This window comes from Gossypium arboreum, chromosome 13 (genome assembly GCF_025698485.1).
Source record: "Gossypium arboreum isolate Shixiya-1 chromosome 13, ASM2569848v2, whole genome shotgun sequence".
NCBI lineage: Eukaryota > Viridiplantae > Streptophyta > Magnoliopsida > Malvales > Malvaceae > Gossypium > Gossypium arboreum.
Genome location: NC_069082.1, coordinates 305,746 through 323,656, shown reverse-complemented (window position 1 = coordinate 323,656; position 17,911 = coordinate 305,746). Strand labels below are relative to the sequence as shown.

General features: G+C 34.0%; 3 protein-coding genes across 11 annotated transcripts; all 3 read left to right on the top strand.

The window, feature by feature from the left end:
• The first annotated feature begins 642 nt into the window (after nt 1-642).
• Nucleotides 643-3,373, top strand: LOC108461550 (nascent polypeptide-associated complex subunit alpha-like protein 1). Its single transcript, XM_017761417.2, has 4 exons — nt 643-813; nt 903-987; nt 1,757-1,890; nt 1,965-3,373. The coding sequence occupies exons 1-4, from the start codon at nt 745-747 to the stop codon at nt 2,301-2,303; spliced, it is 627 nt and encodes a 208-aa protein (XP_017616906.1). The 5' UTR covers nt 643-744; the 3' UTR covers nt 2,304-3,373.
• A 618-nt stretch (nt 3,374-3,991) lies between these two features.
• LOC108463804 (histone-lysine N-methyltransferase, H3 lysine-9 specific SUVH3-like) lies at nt 3,992-6,762 on the top strand. 2 transcript variants are annotated; one of them, XM_017763731.2, is made up of 2 exons: nt 3,992-4,119; nt 4,301-6,762. In XM_017763731.2, exon 2 carries the CDS (start codon nt 4,495-4,497, stop codon nt 6,496-6,498), a length of 2,004 nt encoding a protein of 667 aa, XP_017619220.1. In that variant the 5' UTR covers nt 3,992-4,119; nt 4,301-4,494; the 3' UTR covers nt 6,499-6,762. The 2 variants fall into 2 exon arrangements, with proteins under 2 accessions (XP_017619220.1, XP_017619221.1); XM_017763732.2 differs by having other exon boundaries at nt 4,011-4,119; nt 4,434-6,762.
• LOC108463805 (membrane-bound O-acyltransferase gup1) lies at nt 3,999-17,260 on the top strand. 8 transcript variants are annotated; one of them, XM_017763735.2, is made up of 21 exons: nt 6,924-7,298; nt 8,959-9,173; nt 9,276-9,337; nt 9,422-9,603; nt 9,702-9,750; nt 9,844-9,947; nt 10,067-10,131; nt 10,776-10,846; nt 11,509-11,568; nt 11,659-11,772; nt 12,577-12,701; nt 12,779-12,830; nt 13,511-13,573; nt 13,763-13,872; nt 13,962-14,054; nt 14,141-14,222; nt 14,639-14,716; nt 15,809-15,884; nt 15,966-16,015; nt 16,502-16,591; nt 16,736-17,260. In XM_017763735.2, exons 2-20 carry the CDS (start codon nt 9,041-9,043, stop codon nt 16,541-16,543), a joined length of 1,611 nt encoding a protein of 536 aa, XP_017619224.1. In that variant the 5' UTR covers nt 6,924-7,298; nt 8,959-9,040; the 3' UTR covers nt 16,544-16,591; nt 16,736-17,260. The 8 variants fall into 8 exon arrangements, 7 of the variants coding, with proteins under 7 accessions (XP_052879672.1, XP_052879671.1, XP_052879673.1 ...); XM_053023714.1 differs by having other exon boundaries at nt 6,926-7,298; nt 16,794-17,260; XM_053023712.1 differs by lacking the exon at nt 6,924-7,298 and adding an exon at nt 3,999-4,119 and having other exon boundaries at nt 8,959-9,337; nt 16,794-17,260.
• Nucleotides 17,261-17,911: the final 651 nt, after the last annotated feature.

Sequence of the window (17,911 nt, the reverse complement as noted above, 5' to 3'; positions counted from 1 at the left end):
AAATATATTTTAAAGTAATATGTTATATAATGTATTAGGAATTGGATTGGATTTTCCCTTTACTCAAAAAATAAGCAAATTAATCCATATACATTAAATTAAAGAGTAAATTGGTCATTTTGATAAAAATTCTATCAATTTCTACTGTTAAAAACAAAGGCAAACCCGTAAAATTGAGAAATTTTCATTTCTCCATTGAAATTTTTTTAAGAAAATTCTAATTAGGCCCCCTTAAATTTTTGAAAACTCTCATTATACTTCTTTTTAAAAAAATAATTAAGCTCTCTTAAAACTTTTAAAATTATCATTAATCCCACAAAATTTAAAAATTTTAATTAAACCCCAATTTGTTTTTTAATTTTAATTAAATTCCTAATTTTTTAAAAAAATTAATAGTCCTCCAAAATTTAATCCTAATATCTGCCACTACATGAATATGAGATATTTGTAGTATGTCATGTGTTATTGTTTGGTTATTAAGTTAATTACGCTAATTTCTAATAATACAAATGAATGAAATTTTGAAAAGAAAAATAAATTTATTTTTTTATCTAAATTATCGAAATTAATTTAAGAAAGCTGCATCTTACTACTAAGAGGGTCAAAGTTGTAATTTAATAGAACAACGCCGCTCCTTAATTTATTAAAGGAGCTTCAATTGTAGGGTTTTAGACCTTTAGGGTTTTATTCTTCTTATTATAGCCTCTCATTTTCTTTTTTCTTCTTCTTTTCTCTGAACCAAAAATGGCTGCCCAGACCGACAAAGAAATCGAAGAGATCCTCGCCGCTCATCTCGAACAACAGAAAGTCGATGTAACTTTTTTATCATTTTCTCAACTCCTTTTATTTCCTAAAATATTTGTTTCTTCCTTTCCATTGATTTTTATGTTTTGGTTTCACAGTCGGAACAAATTGTAGTTGAAGATGACGTTGATGAAGACGACGATGAAGATGAGGACGATGACAAGGATGAAGATGATGCCGAAGGTGAATATTCGTATTCAGTAGTTTCTTAAAATTTTAGATTTGGATTGAAATATTTTAAATAGTGGTTTAGTATTTAGTTAAATTGTGCTTTTTTAGTTTAAAAAATAAATAAATTGAGATGCATGGATAAGCGAACTGGATCCATAGTCACTAGCTACTAGGGCTTGATTTTGGAATTATGCTTCTACTTGACTTCCTAAGTCTAGTTGATCTCAGAGTATTTCAAATAGTGGATTTAGCTCTTTTCATGTCTTTTAATATTGTGGTTAGTTTCATGATATGTTACTTGGACTTGGGTGAGTATCCGATATTGGCTGTCATGTGTCGGATATCTGATATGGGTACCGTTAGATTTTTAGGGATCTTGAAGATCATATCTCCATATCCATGTGTCGGATGATGAATGAGTCCGAACAACATAGGTTTCATAAATTGTCATACCATCTTGTGTTCATCAGTGAAAAGATTAAATTGCCAATGCATAAAGTTCTTTATTTGTTCTTTCTATGCTTTGTACCGATTTTAATTTGTACTATCCTGCAAAATGTTTTAAGCAGTCAAAAAGAGTTTTTCTGGCTTGTGAAATACATTTGATATTTACTAGTGCAAAACAAATTCTATTGATCACTGTGCTCAAAGTTTCTTGTTAATTGCAGAACTGCACTTTATATAAAAGAGTGATCCATTGATGGTTGTTAATATTTCTTGACTTCTATTCGTATTAAGATTGAGATCCGTATTTCTTTTTCCCTATTGTATGTACTATCAGGACATCATGATGGAGAAGGAGCAGCTAGGTCAAAACAAAGCAGAAGCGAAAAGAAAAGTCGCAAAGCAATGTTGAAACTTGGGATGAAACCAATTCCGGGTGTTAGCCGAGTCACCGTCAAGAAGAGCAAGAATGTCAGTCCCCTTTCCTTATTGTTAACCGTTCATTACTTCCCTGCCTCAATAACTGATTAACTGTTGAATTTCAGATCTTATTTATCATTTCAAAACCAGATGTCTTCAAGAGCCCCACATCAGATACCTATGTTATTTTCGGAGAAGCTAAGATCGAGGACTTGAGCTCGCAATTGCAGACTCAGGCTGCTGAGCAATTTAAGGCTCCTGATCTCAGTCACGTAATCTCCAAACCTGAACCCGAGCCATCAACATCGGCTCAGGACGATGAAGAAGTAGATGAGACTGGAGTCGAACCAAAGGACATTGAGTTGGTAATGACACAAGCAGGAGTCTCGAGGTCGAAAGCTGTCAAGGCACTCAAAGCTGCAGATGGGGATATTGTTTCTGCTATAATGGAGCTAACAACCTAAGGATGATGTTCACTAGTGATATATATGGTGATGGATGGGGTTGTGTGCTTCAGGTTGGATATATTTTTTCTAATATTACCTTATTATTTTTCAAATTTCTTTTAGAACGATTTTTATTTTTTCTTTCTTGTTACTATTTTAGTCGGTATAGGGTGCATTTGATACCATACCAAGTTTTGGTTGGTTTGAAACATTTTTCACCTCAATTTTTTTTGCAACTTGAACACTTTTAGTTTGCAATTTCAATAGATTCATTTCTCATTTAATTGACTGGATTTTGCTTTCTATCTCAGCCTTAATATTGGTAGTTTTGATTTAACAAAGCTTCTGAGATCTGCAGAATTAGTTTTAAATTAAGATGATTGAGTATTGACCCAAATCATCTCAGCATCTGCAATGCTCTTAAACTCTGGCCTACTGAAAAACCGGAAGTAGATTGACACTACTTCCCCAATCAACACCGGAAATGTTCCGAGTGCAATAAAAAGACCATGGTTCACATCACAATGCCTTGAGAAATCTCAGGATGCGCTTCACTGCAACAAGGGAGGAAGAGGTTACTAAGGTCAAAATTCTTTGACCTTCAAGGTCAGGACAAACATGGAGGAAGAGGTTAATTTGTCCTTCAAGGAAGCCAAGCTGGCTTGGGACCGAAGAATACACCAATTTGTTTGTTGGAATTTTACTCACTCTAGCTAGCACGTATGAGTTGGTACGGCCTTGACCCGAAACCACCCTACCAACTTCGAAAATTAAAACTTCCCCTGGAAATGCGTCCAAAACATCCTCTGACTAAGGAACTTTCACAGCATCGAGGTCTTAACCTTCACGAAACAAATGCGTGTCCATTTTGGCGGAGATCGACGGGGCCCTTTGACCTTAATTAAATGCATGTCCATTTTTTATTTATTATTTTCTTTAAGATTCTTTTAAAATTTTAATCGGATTGATTGGACTGGCAAACTAGTAATTTCACCTGTTTAGCCATCAATCCGGTTTACATTGTCTTTATGTTAAAATTTTTAAAATTTTCCTATTTACACATTAATTCAGAAATTAAATTATTAAAATAGTTATTTTTATTTATTTTACGTCATATTTTAGTTACTTATGTTTCGTGTTGCTATATTTTAGTCATTAAACTGTTAATTGTCATTAATGGTGTAACGATAAATTATCATTTCAAATAAAAATTTTAGATTAATTTATACAATCGGTCTTTATATTTTTGTTTTGAGTAATTCAAAATATCCTTTTATGTTCTTTTAACTTTTATTTTTCCTTTATTTTCTATTCTCTTCTACTTCTCTTCTCTATTTTTTAACTTAGTTTTTTATATTGTTCATTTGTTAAAAGTAAAATATAGGGATCAACTGTAAAATTTAACTTAAAATTTTCAGTTGAAATGATGATTTAACGTCTTGCGTCATATTATCATTACATTATTAAAGGTAATTAATAGTTCAGTGACAAAATATTACAATATGATAACGTAAATAATTAAAACGTAACATTTTAAATATAAGTAACGAAAATATAATTTGAGGGAAATGAAAATTACTACTTTAACCATTTACCTCAGTCCAAAATGCCAGGCCAAAGAGACCTTGAGTGGGGCGCTGGTAATAGCAAAAAAGAAAGCGTCTATAGTAATTTACTTTTTTTTTTAAAATTTAATTCCTAAAATTGAAAGCCAAAAGCCAGTATATTTAGATCTGGCCAAAAGAAAAGAAAAGAAAAAAAAAAAACTACACAGGAAAAAAATATTCCTTCAACGAACCGTTCCATCTCCCTGTGATTTTCTGCCTTCCGACAGGTAAATCATCTTACTTTTCTTTTGTCTTTCTTTTCAACATTTTAGTTTCTTTCAGACAGTAAACCCTAGATCTCTTTGTTTCTATATTCGTGTTTTAGAGAGAAAAAAAAAAGGAAATGAATTTTACTTTTTTAATTTTTTCACTAAAAGTTTGATTATTGTATAATTTGGTTTTATTTAGGGCATTATTTTTGTGCATAAACAAGTAAAGATGGATAAAAGCTGAAGTGGGTATTTGCTAGTTTTGAAGAAAAAAGGGGGAATTTTTCGGGGGGTTCAAAGGCCTAATTTTCATGTAATTTTGGTTCATATAGGAGCTTGGTTTTGTGGGTAAACAAGTTTAAGGAGGTTAAAAAGGCTTGTTTTTTGTTTGTTATGGAAGGAGGGGTAGCCGGAAACACTGTACCACCGAATTCATTTGATAAATCTAAAGTTTTGGATGTAAAACCACTACGTTCTTTGCTTCCGGTATTCCCGGAGGCACCGAATGGTCCGCCTTTTTTATGTGCACCTCCTAATGGTCCTTTCCCGACTGGGTTTTCACCCTTTTTTCCATTTAGTGGACCACAAGGAACACCGTTGACGCCTGGTCTTAACCAAAATCTCTTCAATTCAACTGCTATGCCGATTCGCTCGTTTAGAGCCGAACCACCACCAGCTTCTAATGGTGAAAATGTGCAAAGCAGTAATAAACGCAAATCTGTTGGCCCGAGTTCTGTCAAAAAGAAAGTGAAGAGAAGCAATGATTCGGAGCTTGCACTGGCTGCACTTACTAATTTTAAACCTGGAATCATTGCAGCTGAAAAAGATGATGGTAACCGGGAACTTGTTGAAAATGTGCTTATGAGGTTCGAAGCACTTAGGAGAAAGCTTAGCCAAATGGAAGATGCAAAGGAATCACATTCTGAGATTTTCAAGCGTGCTAACTTAAAAGCTGGCAACATTATGTTCACGAAAGGGGTACGGACTAATGGAAAAAAGCGAATTGGAGTTGTTCCTGGTGTTGAAATCGGTGACATTTTCTTCTTCCGAATGGAGTTGATTTTAATCGGGTTGCATTCTCAATCCATGGCTGGAATTGACTTCATGCCTATGAAGGCTGATATTGAGGGAGAGCGAGTGGCTATAAGCATTGTTTCGTCCGGAGGGTATGAAGACGATGCTGAAGATCCCGATGTTTTGGTATACACCGGGCAAGGTGGGAATGCTAGTGCCGATAAAGAAGCATCCGATCAGAAGCTTGTGAGGGGCAATCTTGCTTTGGAAAGGAGCTTGCACCGAGCCAATGAAGTAAGAGTTATTCGGGGTTTCAAGGATGCTACTCATCAAACTTCTAAGGTTTATGTATACGATGGGCTTTACAAGGTCCAAGAGTCGTGGATGGAGAAAGGGAAAACGGGTTGTAACATGTTCAAGTATAAATTAGTAAGGCTTCCCGGGCAAACGGGTGCATTTTCGACATGGAAATCCATTCGGAAATGGAAAGAAGATCCATCTTCAAGAGATGGACTTATTCTTCCAGACCTCACTTCAGGTGCTGAAAGCATACCTGTTTCACTTGTAAATGAGGTCGATGATGAAAAGGGACCTGCTTATTTCACATATGTCTCGACTGTTAAATATCCAAAATCATTCAAATTAGTACAACCTTCATACGGATGCAATTGCCGTGATGCATGTCAAGCAGGAAATTCAAACTGTTCCTGCATTCAAAAAAACGGAGGCGATTTCCCTTACATTACCACTGGGATTCTAGCTTGTCGAATGCCTATGATATTTGAATGTGGTTCCTCGTGCCCTTGTTTTCGTAACTGCAAAAACCGGGTTTTACAAACTGGTTTTAAAGTTCACTTTGAAGTTTTTAAGACACGAGACAAGGGTTGGGGTCTACGGTCATGGGATCCTATTCGTGCAGGTACGTTTATTTGTGAATACGCAGGTGAAGTTATTGAAAAAATTAAGGAAAAAGCAGACGGGGATGACGGTGAAAACAACGATTATGTTTTCAATACTAATCGAGTGTATGAATCCTTCAAATGGAATCATGAAACCGAGTCAGCAGAGGAAAGATCTGACACTAGTGAAAAGTTCGATATTCCGTCTCCTCTAATCATAAGTTCAAAGAACAGTGGAAACATAGCTCGATTTATGAATCATAGTTGCTCCCCGAATGTTTTTTGGCAACCGATCATGTTTGAACATAACAATGAAGCTTTTCTCCATATTGCTTTCTTTGCTAAGAAACACATACCTCCAATGACCGAGTTGACATACGATTACGGTATTCCACAGTCGGATGAAGCCGAAAGTAACAACATGGAACACGGGAAGAAGAAGTGCTTATGCGGATCGCTGAAATGCAGAGGCTACTTTTATTGAGGTTACAAAAAAGCTGTATCATGTAGACAAGCAAAGACTTTTTGGGTTTTTGGATATCTAATCATGTAATTCTATATGCTTTTTCATCTCTAGTTTTTGTAGCTCAGAACTGACAACATATGTGAACCAAAGCATGATGATGTTTTTTTGTTGTTGTTGTTGTTCTCTGGTTTGTAGGAAGTTAGGTTTTGGTTTCAGGTTCACTTTGTTTTCATATTTCACAATAGTAATAACAGTCAGGATTTGAATTTTGAATATCTAAAATGTAGGACTATATTTTTAAAAATAAGAATATATTAATTAAATTTTAAATTTATGAAGAGAATAAAGACTTATGATAAATTTTAATTTATATTTTCTCCAAAATTATTTATGGGATTAATTTTTAATGGAATCGAGAATTAATTGACTTGTGAATCAATATAGGAATCGGATTTTATAATTTTTTAAATAATTGTTAAATTTTTAAAATAAAATTTTAATAATATTTGATAGGATGATTCATTGATCCGGTTAGAAAACCGAAAGGAGAATAATTTCAAAGTTGTTTCTGTTTCCAAACATCCATCTCCCTGCGGCATGATCACAATCCAAAGCTCTCCCATTCTCTTCTATTTCCCTTACTGCTTGTATTTCGAGCTTCGATCTATTTCTTTTTTCCCCTTCTCTCGTTAACCCTAACTCACTTGTTCCCAACCCTCTTCCTCATTCTTTCCAAATATAAAAATCCTCTCACTCCCAACTCCGATTAACCACCGGCTTTTTGCTACCGAAGATATTGATTAATTAAGTTTCTTAAGGTAAGGATCGTTCCCTCTTTTGTTTTTTAATGTCATTTTTTGTATTTTTTGTTGAAAATTTTTTGAATGTGAATGCACTTAGCATTTCTATTTTAGGGTTACTTGGCTCTTATCATGAAAAATTAATTTAGGGTTTTAGATTGGAAGTTTTATAGGTCAGTAAATTTATTTGTGGGTTTCGTAGTGTTGACGTTTGACTGGTGGGTATTATTGGGTTTAGGGTTGATTCCCTATATACTTTTATGGAAGGAATTTTCTGGCTACTTCAAGCTGATAGTATATGTGGGTTACGTGAAGAAATTCATTCAGAGGGATTTGGACAATTGCAATGCTAAGTTTTAAATGATTGATAGATTTTTGTTTCTTTTTCCCTTTTCTTTTTTTTTTTAAGGATGATAATTCTTTTGTCGTTGTCGAAATGTGGGTAAATTGACTTCAGATCGATGGGTTTTTTGGATAATTCTTTATTTTCATGAGCTTTTGTCTGTCCTAAATATCTTGCCTCTTTTTCTTATTTTTTAATTGAACTTTTTATTTCGATTTCACATCAAGAAAAACTGTGGGTTAAGGTTTGCTAATGCTTATTGGATCGATGATGCTGATAGTCTTTTTTTAGATATAAATTTGGTTAAAGAGTAATGGGATTGCTTTAGTTTTATGATATAGAAGCATTAAAATGAGAGATTTAATTGCATTCATGTGTTTATATCTTTTCATTGGATTGGGGCAGTTTTGATGTTTTATGTTTATTAAGCCTATGTAATGATAAATTTGTAACTTTAATTGTTTCATTGGTGCACTTATTTGTATTTGAGAGCTTTATTTGGTCATAGTCATAGAGAATTTCAGCCAGCTTTATTATGTTGTTTTAGTTAACATTACTAGAATTTGGAATGGAATGTAACGGTCTTTCCCCACTAATTATTTTCATTGTTCTCTCTTTCGAGAATCATCGGAACTTTGGTTGGGCTAATTGTTATCTGATAAAATTTGGTTTTTCTATGGTATGGTATGTATTGTTGATTTCTATTGATTAGATGAACCCTTTTTTTTTCTTGATGGTTATTGTAAGTCAAGAAGTGAAAGGTGCAAATGGAACATACACGTTAGCTAGAAGTAGCTATGATATACACGTGAGTTTACTCATTCGATCAAAGATATTAAGGAGCTATAAATTTCTCATAATTTTGAACATTATGAGGTTGGATGCTTAGGTGGTTGTTTGAAGGTACACTAAGTTCTCTTGCCATTAAAAAATTGAATGTGTATTCTAACAAAAGCTTACCCTATGCAAGTTTCTGGTTATCTATATTTTCAGATGCTTTAAAATACATACGAGTTCAATTATTGTGTTTTTGAACCTTTTCCATTTAAACAATATCCATCCTATTTCCTGATTCCCTCTTACAAATAAATCCTTCTTATCTCCATTTCATTCTAAATTGAGCTTTGAAACTTTAGGCAATCAAATGCTTTGGTTGCAAAGGGATTTGACAGTGTTTAGGTTTTCAAATTGGGGTTTTTTTGTTAGATCGATTTGAATGGATGCCATGATCGGGTATTTTCTCCCGAGGGATTTGGGTTGGCCAATCAATAAATTTAGGGCTTTTTTTCCCCAAAGCTTTTTGAATCTAACGTTCTTTTTCTCAAATTATTACAGGTGAACCAAACAAGGGTTTTACTTTCTTTATCTTTTGGTTCATTGGAGAAGAGAAAAATCTTATTCTTGGGTGACTAGGAATATGAATATGAGCAAAAATAATAGTAAGAGTAAATTCAAGCAGAAGCAAAACAAAGTTGAGCTGCTTCTTCTAATACTTTATGTAATTGGCTTCTACATCTTTTGCATCCACCGCTCTCTTCGCCTTTCTCGGGGTACTTCTTTTCTTTCTTCTTTCTTTCTCAATTTTCTTTTGGGTCTTTTCTCATACACTTGGAGTGCTATATTTTGTAAATTCAATTGCTTATTTGCTGCAGATCATTTCTCCAAACTCCGTGGCTTGCGTGTCGGATGGCTTTTCTCTCCTGCTCGCCTCAATGTACGGTATCTTTTATAAATTTTTCACTACTTGTTTTAATAAATACTCAGTTCCTAATTTCTCCTGTATTTCTATTAAATGTAGGATGCTTCTGATGACCAATGGAGAAATTTCCGAACAAACTTACCCATTCTTAGCCTTGTTTTTGGAATCTTTACCTTGCTTGCTAATATCTTCAGGAAATTATTCTGTTTGAGAGCCAGAGGGATGTCCTTTCTTTGGTTTTTCCTTTCTCTCATTTACCTTTCCTATCTTCACGGAGCTTGGTTAGTTTTAGCTTTTCAAGTTTGCTACTTAAACCACTTGTCTTCTTCTTTTCTTGCTTTGCTGGCTTATGTTCACCTTGTCCACATTGTTTTCACAGCATCCTTTTTATCTTTTTAATTGCTTCATCAAACTTTCTCCTAGTAAAGGTTTAATTCTTTCTTCTCTTTCATTTCTTATGAATTGTTTGCTATATTCTAGCTTTTTTTTTTAATACCATTACTAGATTTCTGTTTCTGCAGATATTTGCACGTGCAAAGTACTTCACATTTCTACTTTGGATTTTCAACCTAGGTTTTCTTTTTTGCAACCGTATTTATCAAGGATACTCATTCTCTATATTTGGGTGAGTAGTCTAAGCTGCAAGATGTTTACTTAGTAGGGAATGATATATAACATATATGTATATGGTATGCTAATCTTGCTTACTGTAATTGCCTTTTTATAAATTTTGGTTGCAAGCAGGGAATACTGGGAGTATTTGGACAATTTTCGAGGCACATTTAGATGGCACATTTGCTTTAACTTAGGTATGTCCTTGCATTTCTGGTCTTATTTATGTTACAATTCAGTAGCAAATGAAAACCTTCTAAGCTAGTGTGCAAATGAAATGATAGAACATTGGTATAGAAACCAACATTGGTATCCAATAGCAGAAGAGAAATAGTTTTGTAGTGAATGGTGTATAGACCAGAAGTTAGCAAGCGCTTGTGCCTGGAATGGTCCATCTTGGCATGCTGTTTATTAATCTTTGGTTGAACTGAACAGGTTGTTTAGGTGATCATAAATTCGTTGTATAATGTCATGAATTACTTTTTTATTTCTGTCGAGCATTCACTACTATTTAAATTCTCATAAAGTAGCTTTGATATTTAAAAGTTGAACAAGGAGGACATTTACTTAAAATGTATCTCCCTTACTGCAGCTTGTAGATTTACAAACAAAGGCCAACTTGAGAATATATGTGTATAAAAAAAGGCAATATACTTATTGTCTATATCCTGATTCTAATACTGAGAATTCTGAATTTGGGGTTCTCTAAGTTCTTCCTTCTTTAATGAAAGAATGATATTCGTTCGTTAACTTTCTAACTCTTTGGCTAGTATTTAACAGCTCACACGCATCTTATGGAAGGTTTTATATTTATTTATTTATTTTTCTTTTTATTTGGAAGTTGTTTTGCGCATGATAAGCTTTGGCTACGATTACCATTGGGCTCATCAAGAATCTCGTTTTGATCAAGAGGTAGTTTCTGCTATTTATTTTTCTCCCTCTTACCCCCCTTCCCCTTCTTTTGCTGACGCTTCCTTTTTTCTAGTTCAGATTATCATTGGAATTGTCCTCTTGTGTCCATGTTATGCATGATTCCTTGCTTTCTTCTAATTAATATCAATTTGACTATGAGGTGTGTTATCATATCTGTTAGGCTAATGGACAAAGTTGCTAGACAGTGGAGAATCACATTGTAAGTTGTCTAGGAATTGTAGTTTCACCTTCAGAATTTGTTAGTCTTGTACAAGGACATTAGTTTTTCTTTGCTTCCTTTCTGCATTTCTTGTGCATCCATTAAACTGGGTGCAGTCTTTCCAATTAAGTTTAGCATCACACTTGTCTCTTTCATTTGCCATTAATCTTCAAACTCTGGCTTCAAGAGTGTAAACAGTGTTCCCGACCTTCACATAGTACTTTTGTGAAGAACAACTTTGCCAAGAATTTTAAGATATCCTGCATTGTGGATCTATCCATTGAAAGAACTCTCTATGTTTCCTTTTCCCTTAGAAACTTTTCTGATTTCTAGGTTTACTTATTGCATGTTTGCTTGAGAGTTTATATTTACACAGAAAATATGTATATCTTGTCTGACTTGAATATAAGGTTTTCAGATAATTCTGTTTCTGTAATTGCAGAAGCATATCCAAAGATGCCATGTTTGTAAATCAGGAAAAAACTGTTATCAAATTCTACAGGTTACTTGCTAACTAGATAGGAGCCCTACTCTTGTTACTATTGCCTGAAAGTATTACTTCATTTTCTCATAAAATACATGTCCCGTGCAGGAGAGAAATGCCCATATGAATGATTATACCTTTACAACATACCTCAGTTATCTGGTGTATGCACCGCTTTACATTGCAGGGCCAATCATAAGTTTTAATTCATTTGCCTCCCAGGTTTGTCACTTCATGATGACTACTATTGCTTTTTCTTCTCCTTCTCTCCATACACAGAATCACCCTTGCTCATGAATGATGAGAGTGTTGTTAGAAATTAGATACCTTCTATAGTTGAAGTGAAACCACAGCCTGCTGTTTTACCATTTTTTTGATGGAAATGCAAGTTATTCAATAAACAAACTGGAGAAAAAATATAGTTATCTACTCTAGGCTATTACTAAATAAAGGATTTAATTGGATGAATTCTTGAAGGTTGAATGTGAAAGTAGAAACCATTTAGCTATTCCTGCACTTGTGCATGAGCTATTGAACTCATGCACCTTCATCCCTCAAGTTAGAAATAGAAACTTGAAATTTTTTCCATATGAACTGTCTGATCAACCAAAATGCACTACTTTAAATTCTCAGTCGTATTTGGGAACTTGGATTTGAAAGAGAGGATTTCTATTTCATACATATTGTAATTGTGTTATACAATTCAGAAAAACACGACCTTCACGATTATTTTCAAATTCATGGATTCGTTAGATCTCTACTTAGGTGGAATTGGAAATTGACATACCAAAACTAAAGAAGGGAATTCATAGTGATCTTCTTAACCATCCTCGCAACATTTTAATGAACCAAATCCCATCTCTCAAATCTATCTTTCCCAAACATTTACTGTACCTCTCTGTCTCTCTGTCTCATATTATGTTGCTTATGTATGTGTATTCTAAGACTGTACATTTCTAGTAAAACATACTGATCTGTTCTATGTGGTGTAGTTTCATTAGGTTTTCTTGTTACGATATTTTGCAGCTAGATGTGCCACAAAATCATTACTCGATCAAAGAGGTGATTTGGTATGGGTTACGCTGGGTATTTGGTCTGTGTCTTATGGAACTAATGACTCATCTGTTTTACTTTAATGCCTTTGCTACTAGGTGAGTTACTTACATTTTAGTGTACAGAAACTTCTAGAGCCTACTGTATTCTAAATTTTTCTTTTTGCAATGACCAGTGCTTCATGGAAAATGTTATCTCCTATGGACATATTCATCGTTGGATATGGGGTAAGGAGTTAATGTCTAGTTATTTGAATCTGTTTTGGAATTCCTTAAAATATGATGGGTTACATATTTACATTTTAAGGAAATGGCAGAGCCTTAGATCTAGTGTAATATGTGAAAAGAGATACAGTTTCCATTTTTCCCTAGGACAGAAGAGAAGTGACTGTCTAAAAATTGGATGGTATCTCTGTAAATACGAGTGAAAAAGAAATTGATCTGGGAAGTATTTTCCATCGAGAACATCTGTTTGCTTTTCAAAGAAGAAAATAAAGAAAATCCAAATTATCTTTTTGTTCTTGTATAATTGGTACCATTCTTGAACCAGTCCTGATGGAAAGGGCTCATTGAGGGTGGTTAATATCTTGACTGTTCATTGATTCTCAAGCACCCAATGTTTAAGGAAATATTTTCTTTTTTTAACCAATATTGAGAAGTGATGTATAGTTAAAACAAAGATATTAGTGGAGCTAGCTAACACCATTCCTCAATTGTTAAGAACGGAAGTCGTATGCTTCTACCCATAAGGGGAAAATAAGAAACTTACATCATCAATGAAAAGTCTGTCTATGATATGAGCTCTAAAATAACTTGGAGGTTAAATTTTCTATATGCCACAAGTTTTCGAATTTTAAATGCATAAATTATTAAAATTAAGTCTAATGCTATTCATTATACTGTTACAGGTCATAAATTTCATGTGGTTAAAGTTTTTCCTTATCTGGCGCTTTTTTCGGTTTTGTTCCCTGGTATGTTCTGTCTAAGGATGATGGTCTGATTGGTACTTTTTTCTCCCTTTATATGCTGCCTTGTTGAGTTCCTTCTTAGATGGTTTAATCCTTGGTTCATATCACTCCTTTAGTAATAATTTGTGCCAAGATTATAGCATGGTATTTTGACCCATATGAACAAATTCATTTACACTGTTATAATTGTAGATAGCTGGAATTGAGGCCCCTGAAAACATGCCAAAGTGTATCAATAATTGTCATGACTTGGAAAGTTTTTGGAAAAGTTGGCATGCATCCTTCAACAAGTGGATTGTGAGGTTTTCATTTGTCGACACTTTTTCTACTGCTCACTTTTCTGCATTTTTATGTTTTACATGCTGACTTACAATATGGTATAATTTTTTAGGTACATGTATATTCCTCTTGGCGGATCTCAAAGAAAGCTAATCAACATATGGGTTATATTCACATTTGTTGCTGTATGGCATGATTTAGAATGGTATGAAAAGTTACTGGGTTGTTCTTTGCTTTGTTCTTAACGAGTAGCCTATTCCTTATGTAAATGCTTATTGCCTTCGGTCATAGGAAACTTCTTTCATGGGCATGGCTCACATGTTTATTCTTTGTTCCTGAATTGTTGGTGAAGTCAGCAACAAATGCATTCCAGGTTAAGTCAATGTTCTCTAGCAATTATTAATTTTACATATTTTTTATGACTTTTTGAACCTTGTTAGTTAGCCTTAAGGCACCTTGATCCGGCTGACATCTGTCTGGGAAATAATCTTTTGTTGTGAACTGCTGGCCTCTCATCATGCATGCAAGTAAAAAAGAGGTTGTATAAAGCATAAACGACTGGTCTTGTGAGTTTTCAGTTATAGTGGCTTCCGTAACGAGGACTTGAAATTATTTAAAATATGGCTCAATTGCTTTATCTAGATCCTAGATCAAATTAGGTATTGAAATAACACCCCTATATTTGAGGAGTGCTGTTATAAAATAAGGAAATGAAAATTTTCTTCTTCTTTAACAAGCTTCATGATTTTCTTAGTTCAATTTGCCATTTTTTTTTTTTCTTTTTCTCAGGCCAAGGGCGCTTTGGACGGATTTATTTTTCGTGAACTTAGAGCAGCTGGTGGTACCATCACAATCACATGTCTCATGGTCAGTCTTAGTGTGTGCATGAAAAACCTAATATTGCAACTTCTTATAGACTCCAGATTTTTTCATGCAAGCATTTTATCTACATCTGATATTGTGTTGTGTTCTACTGTTTTATGGTCAAGGAGTTTTTTTCAGTTATAGAATTTAGGCTCAAGTCATTATTTAGCCCCTGAACAATACCTATTTTCCCACATGGTACTTAAAACATTTTTTTGTCCCACTTTGATACCTAAACTATCATTTTTTGTTTTAGTTTACCCCAAAATAAAAAAGTTGCCGATAAGAATGTGACACATGGCATACTCTTATTGGTCACTAGTAATTTTTGGGGTAAAATGGGACGAAAATGATAGTTCAGGTAATATAAAATGGGACAAAAAAGAGTTTAAATACAAAAGTGGGAAAAAGGTATAGTTTAGAGGCTAAATTGTGACCTTAAGCCTAGAATTTATTTTAGTTGCCAGCCTTCTCTTCAATGCATCTTTTGCTAAAGAGCTGAGTCAATGAATTTTCGTGGGAGCTTTGTTCTATTAAGGGATGTTTACTAGCAACGACGAGCCTATTTTGAAAATTTTACCTGTCAAATTGATGACCATGAGTTTGTTGGATTATTGAATGTTTTTTATGCCTGTTATTAAGGTTCCATATGGTTTATGTTTTTCCTATCTAGTCATTTTCTTTACTTTAAGCTTTTTTAAAATTCCTTTAAAGCGGATGCTAAAGATAAAGAATTCTATCATAGTTTGATTTTAAATGGAAAAATAATTGAACTGTAGCATAATAATGACATACTTAGTCTATATAACATGAAATTGTGCATTTTCTCATCTAAATAATATTAAATATCCCATATATGATCCTTTTAAAAAATATATTTTGCTTTTGCAGCCAAAAGCAATTTCTTCTTACTTGCTTCCAAACACAATGTAAATGATAAAAGCGCCAACCAGATGGAACCTTATTGTACGGAATGCAAGCAAAACTTTAAATGAAATAGATGTCTTTTTGCAACTGCAGTTTAGAACACAAGTATCTGCTGCCCAAGGGAAATAGTCTTTGCATCTGCAATTTACCAAGCTTTTCTTGATGCAGGTTGCTAACCTTGTTGGCTATGTTATTGGTCCGTCAGGCTTTAGTTGGTTGATTTCTCAGTTCCTAAGCAAAGAAGGTAAGGGAATACCTTTCACCCTGTTTTATGCATCTCATGTACCGTGTAGCTGGCTGATTAATGCTTTACCCTTTTTTTCAGGACTTAATGTCTTTGGCTTTATGCTGCTGACATTTTATGTGGGAACTAAGGTAAACGGCATAAGACGCCTTTACTTTACACTGCATCTGGTAGGAAGGACAGAGGAGAAAGGAAAGGGAAAAAAAAGATAATCCAAAGGTCAAAGTACAAAATAGAACAAGTTTTATCTTAACTATTAGTCAGGCGAATCTAGAATTTTTTTTTTTTTTTTTGGGGGGTTCAAATTTGAATTATAAATTTTTATCATGTATTAATGTATGATTTATCATTTTTAAAAGGAGTAAATAGAATTTTCTTTTTTCATTTCTTGGGGGGCCAAAGTGTAATTTTCCCCTATATTAATTTATAATTCGGTCATTTATAGGGGGGAGGCTAGAATTGAAAATTTCCTCCTCCCCCCTATCCGCCCCTGCTATTAGTTTAAAAATTTTCGTCCTCAATCTTCTCCATCCTCCCTGCCAAACGAAGGATTAATTATTTTCTTGATGCCTGTCTGGCTAGCACTAATTTTTACCTAATAAAACTTTTACATGCAGCTTATGTTTCATATAAGTGATGCCAAGCAAAGTATGCAATGAAGTTCTTTTCTGGTGTGCATGATCATCCATATTTGGTGCCTTGATCTGGTAAGCATCATAATACTATACTATATCCATAATGTTCATTCATACTGGGAAGAAATTGCTGGAGATTATGATAGAGATTCATGCTACATATAATTCTGCTCATTTGAGCTATCTATGGTGTGAAACTTTTGCATACTGTCTCAGGATCAAAAACTTTTGTATGAAAGGCCAAATGATACTTCTGCACACTGATACCCTGCAGGCTGCTCAGCTGCTTGAACTGTAATGTGACAATAACAGTTTCAGCAAGAGTCTATTTTACAAAAACAACGTTCATCCTTGGAATGGTGCAATGAGACTACCTAGCAGTAAGCATCAATTTTCAGGTAGTTGACACTGCCCTTCATTTACTTCTAATTTTTTACATTTATGTAAAGCGTCCATCCTATTCTTGGATTTGCAATGGCCAATAAGCCAAACGGTTTTAAGGTAGTTGGCACTTAGAACAACTCAAGCAACATCCATGTTTAAGATGATAGAGTTGTAAGGTATTTGGCATTCATATATGTTTAAAGTCTTGCAATAGGTATTGTACCACTGGGTTTTAGATAAAAGTGACTTTTGTGTATGATGTTGGTGTGAACAAGTAGTAGAGCACATGTGTGATTTTTCTTTCTATACTATATGAAAATTTGTGTTTTCTATATTAGTGAAGTTAATGATTTAAAAGTGCAGATGATTGATGAGCATGGTATCATGTGGTATGGAGTAATTTTAATGTCTGAATAAGTAAAATTGAAGTGAGTGCATGAAAATCTAGTATTTGTTTCATAGGAATGCTATTGGATGGAATAGCCTCCGAAATATCATTCTCAGAATGCCCATAAAACTAAAAATTATAATAAAAAATGTACCAACAAAAGCAAGCAAAATGGGAAAGAGATTAAAGGAGTGGGATGCTGTGGACTTCTTCTGTAGAATTACAAAAACTATAGTGACTTTTATAGAAAATAAAACTAGAGATGGAATTCTGTGGGTATGAACATAGCCACAGAACTATCAAAAACTGATAGGATGGTGCAATGTCCATACATATATATTTATATATGCACAGACAGGACCGCCGTTGATCGTCTAACCAAACTACCATTGAATGACAGACCTGCTGCTACTGCTGCAATTTTAGGCATATTGCAACTGTGCAAGTAGATGCTTGGGTTCCTTTTAAGACATGCAGTGGATTAGAATTTTCCTTTTGGCTTTTAGCCTCCTTTTTCTTCATCCAAAAAAAATTGAAGAACAATGTTATTTCTGGGTTTATATAGAAAAAAAGTGGGTAGAGATTTAGGAAGAAATGGAGAGAAATAAGCTAAACAAATT